The sequence below is a fragment of the Grammomys surdaster genome, unplaced genomic scaffold (assembly GCF_004785775.1).
Source record: "Grammomys surdaster isolate TR1022 unplaced genomic scaffold, NIH_TR_1.0 126091, whole genome shotgun sequence".
NCBI lineage: Eukaryota > Metazoa > Chordata > Mammalia > Rodentia > Muridae > Grammomys > Grammomys surdaster.
In genome coordinates, this window is record NW_021620899.1 from 5,311,049 (window position 1) to 5,322,647 (window position 11,599).

Below are 11,599 nucleotides of genomic sequence, written 5' to 3' on the forward strand. Positions count from 1 at the left end.
GTGTGTGTGTGTGTGTGTGTGTGTGTGTGTGTGTGTGTGTGTGTGTGTGTGTGTGTTGGTGGGTAAGGATATCCTCTTGGAGACAGGGACAGAGGAACGGGATGAGGAACTATCGGAGGGAAGAATGGGAGGGGAATAATGACTGGACTGTAAAAAACATTAGAGACAATTAAAAAAGTCTAAAAAAGGGAAGAAATCTTTGAACTACTGACTAAAAAGTAGAACAAATCAAATAAACTACTTTGTTTCACGGCCAAGATGATTCAATATTGTGAAGGCATCAGTTTTCACAATTTATAATTTCATCTTAAGAAATTATAAAAATAAGTAAACCAGTTGATTCTAAAATACACAGGGAAAAAATAACCAAGAAAACTTTGAAAAGGTTAATAAAAGGGTGGATAGAATAGATGACACAGAACAATATTATGTAAGTCTATGACTATGTAATACTGACTGACACAATCTCCACAATTAAGTAAAAAAGCCAGGAAACAACATATAACATGCTACCATCTACAGGTAAGAAAGCATAGATGTTGGAGGGCAAATTAATACAGACACTATGAAAATCAGTGTAAGGGTTCCTCAAAGCATCGATAATCTACTACCATATGAAGAAATGACTGTATTTCTTACTACATGCTCACTGCTGCTCTATACTAGCTAGAATTTGAAAACATCTAGATGTCTAACAACCAGTGACTGAAAAATGTAATACTTATATACAACAAAAGTCTATTGAGCTGTAAGGAAAATGAAATCATGAAAAATTCAGGCGAATGAATGGAGTGGAAAAACATTTCACAAAGAACAATAACCCAGATCCAGAGTGAAAATATTCTATGTTCTCATATGTGGATATTTTCTTCAAATTTTTATGTTTGTATGTTTAACCTGGAGTATTTATAGAATCCAGAAAACCAAAAGGAGTTCGTGGCTGAGGAGATAAAAGAAAGACTGTAGGCAAAGGGCACAACATGGGTGATAGGAATAGGAAAACTGACTAGGAAGAGCAGTTTATGTGGGGAGAGAGAGGACTGGGAGGGGAGGGCCAAAGTGTGAGTGGGGAATGAAATAGCTCACATTAAGAATGTTTCAAAATTCACATAAAACTTAGTATTTTATAAATATCATATATATATGATATATATTATATTATATTATATTATATATAAGTAATACAATATAATTATAATAATATTATATATATATATATGTATATATATATATATATATATATTTTTTTTTTTTTCCATCTAATAGTTTAATGGAGTTACCCTCCACAGGGGATTCCTCCCAGAAGCTCTTGCCAAATAAAAAGTCTAGTGATTTGTGTGAGGTATTTCCTTGGAAATGTTGGATAGTGCTGTCCAGAGACCCACACAACAGAGGCTACTGTCTGCTCTTGACGGCTCACTAGAACTTGAGGGTAAAATCCTACTGCTGAATATATCGAACTTTGGTCACACAATAGTTAAATCAAGTTGTAACTGACAAGAGGATTCCTCTGTTCTAGTTGATTTTCATAGCACTGGAGGCTGCTATGTAGGCTGCTGGGGGTGAAAGTCATCAACACTGTACACTGCAACAGTCAGTGGCGTGGCACGATCTGTCCATGGGTGCAAGTGTGACATAAAACTTGTGAGGGTAATCAAAGACTGTTCCATGTGAAGAAATACATGCTTGGGACTGTCAGTCTGACCAAGAATCCATACTTGGAGAGCACCCAAGCCACAGGTATGAACTTACTATTATAATTCTGTTAAGTGGACATAATATCAAACTACTAATAGATCCATAACTTTCTATCTATTGCTATGATAAACACCATGACCCAAAGTAACTTGGGGAGGAATGGCTTATCTCAGCTTGTGTCCCAGTCACAGTCAATTATGATGGAAGTCAACGTATGAACTAAAGGCAGGACTCTGGAAGAAGAAACTGAAGCAAAAGATATCAAGGGTTGGTACTTAATAGCTTGCTCTCCATGGCTGGCTCAATCTGTTTTCTTTTATAACCCAGAACCATACGCCTAAGGGTGGCACTGCTCATTGCTTTGGGCTTTCCCAAATCAATCACTTAACAAGAAAATGCTCTATAGGCTTACCTACAGGCAAGCTGATGGAGACGGTTTCTCAGTTGATGTTCCCTCTTCCCAGATGGTCCTAGTTTGTGGTAAGCTAACAACTATATCTAACCAGCGTGTCTAGATATATGGTAATTTTACATAGTACTTTAATTTTAAACTTGAAGTCAGTTGGTAAACTACTTCAAGGCACAAGACCTTGCTGTGGACTATGGTTGCTATAGCCAGGTATACACTACTGGAATAAACTGATGTCCCTTTTTCAGCAGCTATCAACTACAAATAGGTTCTTAGTTAGGGGCAGGACCCTATGTCCACTTCCCTCTCTCAGTGCTAGGACCCCACCTGGCTTGAACCTGTGCAGATCTAGTGCTTCCTGCTGACGTCTCTAGGAGTTAATTGGTAGCATATTGCTTTTAGCTCGGGTATTGTGTTAACCCCGGGTATCAGGTAACTCCTTTGGAACTCTCTTTTATATTGTGTATATATTTTAAAAATGTTTCTACGAAGTAGGCTTTTAAATGGCTTTCAGCATTAGTTATCTCTCCCAATATTCCCTGCCCTCTTATTCCCCACCTCATGTAATAATGATGCTATTTTCTATTACCTATTCCTTGAAAGATTCCCTTCCTTCCCAATGGTCCTTACCAGTTAACTAACCTCTGTGGGTATTCCAAATAAAACATAAATATGTGAAGTTTAAAAGCTCTAATCTACATGATTCAAACCCTACAATGTCTGTCCTTCTGGATTAACCATGCTGGAAGGGCTACTTTCTTTACTACAACTGTCTCCAGTTCCACCCAATCACCTGGAGATTTTCTTTTTCTTAACAACTGAATAATGAATGTTCTATTATGTGTGCATACCACACTTTCATTATCCATTTTTCAGTTTACAGCTACCAGGGCTGTTTCTATTTCCTGACTACTGAGAACAGAGGAGCAACGAACATAAATGAGTAACTATCTCTGGATTAGACAGAGTCCTTTATTATATGCTTGAGTGGTCTCGTGGCAGACTCACTTTCACCTCTTAAGCAATCTGCACACAGATTTCCATACTGGCTGTTACCAGTAAGCACCCCCACCAACAGTGAGTGAATACTCCCTTCCTCTACAGCCTCTAAGTCATCCATTTCATTTGGATTGTTGTTTTTGTGGTTTTGTTGTTTTCTTTTTTTAACTTAGCCATTCCGACTAGGGTAAAATATCAAAATAGCTAGGTTTGACTAGGCCTAGATAAGACATCAAATAATCCAGTTTAAAAATGAGTTATGAAACTAAGAGTGTTCTCAAAACAGACATGGCTGAGAACATTTAGAGGAGATTTAACATCCATATGACGGGTTCCCACAGCAGGGAAATGCCAATTAACACTTTGAGATTTTATCTATTAATTTTTAAGATTATGCCTGAGTACTCTAATTACATAGTATCTGCCCTGAACTCTCCAACTCCTCTTATGTGTTCTTCTTCTATCTCTTAATTGCATGACCTTCTTTAATTAGTAGTACTGTATGTGTGTGTAATCCAGAACAAAATGTGTATGTAAGAGGCTGTGCTGTCTTTACACACTTTATATATACTTTAATTTAATATTATGTATAATTTACTCTCTGTTAATAATTTTAAGAGCCGTATATTTCACACACACACACACACACACACACACATACACGCATGCACACAGACACATATGAGGGGGGGTGAGACTGGCAGGCAATGAGAGCGGTGGATCCTCGGTTTTCCTCAGTGGACTTCAGGGTGGGACAGACTCACAGAAGTATTTGTACCTTCCACGTAGATAAGGAATCTGTCTTGCATTCACTCTCCTTCCTTTTTTTGAACTTGTTTTTTTTTTTTTTTTTTTTTTTTTTTTCAAAAAGGCTCTATATCTTCATGTGCTCAGAAAGATCAGTTTTGGTAAAACAGCTTTTAAAAAGTTGATATGGATTTAGCTACAGTTTTTGAGAACAATAGTCAAGTACAACTTGTGGATTTAACAAAAGATTGACCCTACCGTGATAACACATGCTTTTAATAACTACATTTAAGAGAAAGGAGCAAGAGGGTTGTGAGTTTGAAACATGCCTGGGTTATACAGTAAGGTCTTGACCCACAAAATACATGTGTAATACGTGTAAAATACTCGTCTCTATTTAAACCTAAAGCCTTTGAAAAAATTAAAATTTCATTTTTAAGTCATTTTAATTTAAATTACATGTAATTTCTTTTCCTCTTGATAAATATAAGAAACCACTATTACTTTCAAAGTTAATAAGGACTTCAAACACTACTGGACAAAGCTTTGCTTTCATTTAAACATACTTAAAATTTTATACAAATTTGATGTGTAAAATAAGACTGACTTATTTACTGTGCTAAGATTTTATTAGTCATTTAGTTAGAATAATTTAATGAATTTATTTCATAAGAATTATTAAATTTCAAATGTAATATGAAATAATCAAACACAGAAAAAGATATAACGTAAAGGTATAGGTATAATTTTAATAAATCATTTTTATGTATATACCCTAAGATATAAAAACATATTCTTTCCTGAACAATTTGAAAGCAGTTTACAAATAGCATGCCATTTTCTCCCTAGATTCATAACTTCAAGGGAGAAAATTCTTCTGTATAACCACAACACCATCATCATTAGGACAATTAGCAGTAGTCTTCTAATTTACAAAAACCATCTGGTTCAAACATTCAAATGTTTTTCTTACTCTCTTCAGAATGAATCTTACATTGTTGTCATAGGGGTCATTAGAATGGTCCCCAGAGGCTCATACATTTGAATATTCCACAACTGCTCCACAGTTGGTGGAACCCTTTGGGAAAGATTACGAGGTGTGGCCTTCTTGGAGGAAAAGTGTCACTGTGGGATGGGTAGGGCTTGGAAGTCATCCCCAGTTAGCATGCTCAAGCTCAAGTTTGTTCTCACTCGATTGCTTTCTGCCTCATGGTGGTTGTCTCAGCATGCAAGCTCTGCCCTACTGCTCTGTGCCATGCCTGCCTGCTGCTGCCATGCTTTTGGCCCGAATGGCCCTGGACAAACACTCTGGAACCATGATTCTCAATTTAATGCCTCCTTTACACTCTGCTTAGTTATGGTGCTTTGTCACATTAGTAGAAAAGTAACTCTGACAAGACTTTAACTTTGTTCTAATGCAGTTAGACCTTGGTAGTTATATCTCTTTACATGCTTATTTTGATTTTTATAAAATTGAATTTTTGCTAAAATGTCAGTTTTGTAGAAAACCTCACACAGTTTATTTTTGATTGTTGTTTAAAAATGGCTAATTGCACTATTGAAATACTCTAAATATCTCATTGACTTTCCCTCTCCCTCTCCCTCCAGAATCTTGTTTTATTAATTACTGAGAAATGCTCTAAGATTATTTTCTCAAATTTCCTTGACAATTTTCTCTATTTTTGTCCATATGTTTGTAATAGTCAGGCTAAGTCGTTCTCTGCTTGTTTTAGCATATAATTTATTTGCAGGTCTGCTCCTTTTGATTCTAGGCCATTTTATTCTGCTTCATTCTCTATGTGGTAGTTTGTTAAACATTGTCATTGTGCTTAAGGCACTGCTATAAATATTTTCCCCAGAAAGGACATACTTTTTTTCCCTCTCTCTAATACAGGAGGCTTGGTTGAGAGAAGGAACACCTGGATCCATCAGCAGTAATTGGTCTGGAATGAAGCTAAATTGCCTCTTTAGAGAGCATCAGTTTACATTTGGTTTCAGAGGCTTTGAGAGTGAGTGAACGTTCTATATACGCAGGGAGACAGCTCTTAGAGGAAAGAGCACAGAGATCCTTCTCTGGGGATTCATCCCATTCCCAGCCCCTCATGCTGCTGTTGTGCAGAAATCAGGAAGAAAATATAAGGAGCTATACCTGTGGTTTGGTTATTTAAAGATTCCAACCTGTCCGTGTGGTAATCATCGCTTAAAAGAAAGCTCTGCCACCTCACGGCCCCTCCCACTACTCTGTCAGGCCTACTGAGAAACTGACTGCTCCTGCTCAGAAACACTGCAACAAATGCTCCCTACAGTAAAGGCTTATTATATCTGGTTTCTTCATTCCTTTTACCCAATACATCCTTTCTCCTTTAAACTTTGAAACCCCCTGTAATAACCTGTAATTACTTGTACCCTAATCTTAAAACAACTTTGCTATTTGGTATATTCAAAATTCAGATTCATGTGATTGTTTCCTCTCGGTCTCAGGGATTTTTGCTTTGTTTTTGTTTTTTCAAGACAGGGTGTCTCTGTGTACCCCTGACTGTTCTGGAACTCACTTTGTGTATCAGGCTGGCCTGGAACTCAGAGATCTGCTTGCCTCCACCTCCCATGTGCTGGGATTAAAGGCTTGTACCACCATGCCCTCCTTCCTACCTCTCGGTGCCTTTTAATCATGTTTTCAGTATTATTTATTTCTTATAAACTGAAAGATGAGTCTAGAAGATTGTTACAAGTCAAATATTTTTTACAAAAAAAAAATCTTATTAGATGAAACTGCACCTGCATCTTATAAGCAGGCTCTTGAACCTTTATAGTAAATGCTACCAATTTAAAATATGTATTTATATTTTTTTCTTTGTTGTTAGTAATAATATATGGAATGACATTTTGGCTTGACAATCAATGCAGTCTTTAATAGCATTTGAACTAAATTTACTTCTGTTTATTAATTATCACATTTGCAGGTACAAAGTTTAGGTATTTTTAAGATGTATCATTCTTTAATTCTTATTTCTTGTCATCATTTTGTAAATAAGTATTTTCCTTTATAAACAGATCCGAAGTATATATTCTCCAAAACTGCTGTGGTGTGTTTATTTAAAATTCTTCCTGTTGAGCAATTTTTACAATAAACAGTGTGTATGTAGTGACAACTGTCATTGTGCCTTTGGTTTTGAGATGCTGTGCAGTATCACTGTACTCTCCTGTGTGCACTGACTGCATCCTTTAGTCACTCTGCTGTGCTGTTTTGTTTCCTTGGGAGGAGGGGAAGGCTCATATAAATCCACCTAGCCAGGGAGACTCAATGAAGGCTTGCCTTTAAGTTCTCATTCCTCTTGAGCAATTTACTTGTGTCTAGTACAAAATAAGTCTTTACTTTCCTTGCCTGAGGCCTAAATCTAACTTTCCAGAGTCCTGTTTTCTTTTAATGAAAGGTAGAATTTGAAAGTAACATAAGATGGGCAGCTGGGTGTCTTTTATGTTACATTAACATCTTTTTTTGTGAAGAGAATTAGAAACACATGAGAGAAGGAGGCAGTGAGGAAAAGAGACAAAACATCCTTAATGCCAAATGCTCCAAAATCCAGTATTTTGTTGAGCACTGATAATGTTACAAATGGAAACTTTACCACAGTTGTGATCAAAATATTAAAAATACTGTACATACTGGAAGCAAGATAAGAGAATAATAGGTCTAATAAATCGTGGATTGAATGCATACATCACCATGAAAGTATTAAAAAAAGAATTAAACTAAATTAAAAATGGAACTGTCATATGACTCAACTATACCACTCTTTGGCATGTATCTGCAGTCACAAAAAAAAACAACAAAAAAACAAAACAAAAAAAACAACGACAGTTGGTATGCCTACCAATAGGTGAAAAGAAAAAGAAAATATTGTGCACATACACAAAAATCATGGTATCTACAGGAAAATGATGGGATTAGAAAATTATTGTTAAGTGAAATAGGCGAGACAGAAAGACAAATATCAAATGTTTTATCTCAAATGCACAACCTAGATTTAAAATTACTAGTAAGTGTATGTATGAGTGAGTGTGCGTGTGTATAAAACTCCATTTTTTTATGTTGTTGTTGAGGTGTGTCTTTTTGTTTCATTTTGTGTTTTGGTACTTTTTCTGTGTCCTACTGGTTTTGTTTATTTTGATCTTCATTGTGCGTTTGAGAGAAACAGACAGAATAAAATATATGGAGGGTAAAAAGGTGGGAAAGATCTAGAAATATATGGATAAAGAAAAAGCATTACCTAAATATATTGTATAAAATTTTTAACAAAATAGTAGAGAAAGAAATAAAACAAAATAAAGAAGGCAAAACTGTTAAACGTACACAAAGGATTAAACAGCAGAATTCATATACTTGTGGTAAAACTGATTAAAATGTTTGTCTATTACATTAATTACACTGTTTCTAATAAAAATAAATGTTTTATGATTTCAAAAAATATCATTAAAGCAAAATTTGAATGAAATGGACTTGATTTGGGTGGGTAAGGAGCTGGCAAAATTTGGAAGAGTTGAGGGAGGAGAAACTATAATTAGAATAGAATACATACATACATACATACACACACACACACACACACACACACACACACACACATATATATATATATATATATATATATATATATATATATATATATATATATATCTGCTTCAAAAAATACAAACATTTTAAAGAGGTTAGAATTAGAGATAAGTCCACTGGTTATTCTTCCAGAGGACATGAGTTCAGTTTCCAGTACCCATGTATGTCAAGGTATTCACATCTGCCTGTAACGTTAGCTTCAAGAGACCCAACATCCTCTTTTGGGTTCTTCAAGCCTGAGCACAGATAGCAAACACACACACACACACACACACACACACACCCTTAAGAAAACTAAGTATAAAAAAGGGAAATATGAATGAAAACAAAGTGTAAGGTGGAAACTATAATTTTACAAACAAAACAGTGTTTTACTTTTGAAAATTCATTTTAAATTAATGCATATTAAAAACCTGCTAACTTTACCACACTGATAACATTAGTAGCAACAGTATTCCACTTTCTGACTTCAACATTAGAAAGTGTACTATGAGAAAATAAATATCCACACTCAACACAAGTGCTGACATACCCTAAAATCACTCATCAAAAATTCAGGATTTTGAAACTATTAACATATTTTTAAGTTTAATCTACTCACTTTTTACTTGAATCCAAATGTACCATCTAAAAAAGTTTTTATATTATGGGTGAGTCAGCTATCAATGTATTTTATAAGTTAGTACTTAATGTATTTAAAATCATATTTTATAAAAGTTTGGACAAAATTCGGCATGTTGAAAAAAAGTATTTTCATTAAGAAAGATAACTGAAGTAAAGCTAGACCAAATGAGACACAAAGAAAAAGAGGATCTTAAAAGTGGTCTACATAACACTTGGAATATGTATACTTCCCATTATGATATAATAAACTATGCATCATTTTACATTGAAATTTTAGAACATACTTGAAACCAAAGGTGCCAGTTTGTAAAATACTCACCTACAACACCATTCAATGCGACCTTCACCCTCACAAGTTTTTGCCCAGTGATTATCTGCCAAATTTTTCATTGCAACAGCATATTCACAAAGTGTTTCCGCATCTTCACAGTGTTCTCGCCAGATCTTATCAAAGTCTCCCACTGCATACAAAAAAGATTAACTAAATTAACTTTATTTAAAAATGTGTGAACTAATTTTAAGAAAATAAAGATAATTTATAAACATAGTATATAAAAATCATCAATTAAAACTTAATGAAGCTTTAAATATTGCTTTATAACTGATTATCTGTAATCAAAACTGACTGTTTTAAACAGATTTGTAAAATTGAACACAGAGAGAGGGGAAGGGGGAAAGGGAGAGGGAGAGGGAGAGGGAGTGGGAGTGGGAGTGGGAGTGGGAGAGAGGAGCTATACATTCATAAAGCAAATCCATGTTGGTATGGTACAACTATGTCTGGAAATTCAAGCATTCGTTGTCATAGTATCTTTGCATTATACAGCCTTGAAAAAGAAAGACCACTACAAACACTTGTGTTTTGTACTTAGTGTAGATATAGGGTATCTTTAAATATTCTAACTCCTCTACCTGCCTCACCCTTTGTGCTTGGAGCAACTCATGCTACATACCTCTCCAAAGTTTTGAGCTTTTGCTAATGTTCTGAATAAAAACTAAAAGCAAATGACCAGAAAGGACATGTTTCATTTGGTAAAATGTTTGCTTTGCAAGCACAAGGACTTGAGGTTCCATTGCCAGAAGCCACAGAAATAACCGTGGTGTGCTACTGAAAGCTTGTAATCCAAGCTTCCATTCATGGGGAGGGAGAGACAGGTGGGTTTTTTCTGGCTTACTGATCATGGCTAGCCAGCCAACTTGATCCAGTTGGCTAGTTCCAGAGTAGGTATACTTCAACTCCAAAGATAATAAAAATATAATGTGGATGGTAGATGAGGAATGACACCTAAAATTGTCCTCTGTTCCACACATACACAAATACAAACACACATACACAGGTTACTATCTAACTATTACATTTTAGCTTTAAAACCAGTCATCATCATATTTAAGATGAAATTTCAGATATCACTGTGAAGACTGATAATGATTGAAAAATTAGCACAACAGAATAAAGATTAAAATTACCTGAGTACCCTGGTTCACCACGTAAACAAATGAATTGAGTTCTATCACACAATACAGTTAATTATATTTAAAACTCTTTTTCAAAGCAAGATTAAGTTTCTCTATTTTTTTGTAACAGAAAATAAATGAAAATAGTTTAAATTTAACAATCAACACATTTGTTCAAATTTGAAAAACAGCCAAATAATTTTAGTTACTGGATACTTTAGTTCCACAGACTAGTAAGTACTAAATTGAAACCTATTTATTACCTCTCCAGTCTGACTATCTCTATAAAACAAGGAAGGTTACAAACATATCCATACTCACATTGTTCAGTTAAAATGACTATGGTATCAATAAATTACAGACTGAAGACTGATTTTAATTTCAAAGTAAATGAAAACTAAGGGTACCAGAGTATTATGTCCTTAATAGAATATTTTCAATAGTCACTAATATTTGTGAAAGGACTGGGCTTCTAATTTGTTACACATCAAGTTAGCATTATTTATCTCCTTAAAAAGTATACAAAAATTGTCTGAATTCTGAACAATTTCTTTCTTAGCACCATCTGTCAGATGCAGTGGTTTAAGATTCTAAACAGAGTAAGAGGGCTTCAAGCAGCACTCTGGCTAGCGCTCCTTCCATCTATCCTGGGCACTCATAACATTATTCTGCTTAAATTTACCCATCAGACGTGACACTAAATGATTCAATACGGTATAGTTGTAGTTTTGAAAGTGCTTTATTATTTGAGTTCTGCATCTTAAACACTGAAAGGCTCTTCGAAGTTGTTTCACTATCCTATATAACATGTACATTATACAGAAATACTTCAATGAATTACATGTGTTTGTAAATGTGAGTCATTTGAATAACAATCCATTATCAAATGTATTTCAAAGAACTTGTATGTGCTGAAAACGGATTTCATTCCTGCAAGACTTGATTTACATTCAACATGGTAGATAAAAATTAAAGACTTCGATACTTCTACTTTATTGGGAAGAGAGTCCTAAACCATAGCAGTAAGGGAACAAGAAGAGAAGAGAGGAGGGGAGGGG

The 11,599-nt window shown here is 34.9% G+C and overlaps 1 protein-coding gene across 1 annotated transcript in view; it reads right to left on the bottom strand.

Annotated features, from left to right (window-relative positions):
- Window positions 1-11,599, bottom strand: part of Bmt2 (base methyltransferase of 25S rRNA 2 homolog) — a 50,569-nt gene that overhangs the window by 27,977 nt on the left and 10,993 nt on the right. Inside the window, exon 2 of the mRNA XM_028755932.1 lies at window positions 9,409-9,550. Within this exon, the coding sequence (XP_028611765.1) occupies window positions 9,409-9,550 (142 nt within the window). The remainder of the gene's footprint in view (window positions 1-9,408; window positions 9,551-11,599) is intronic.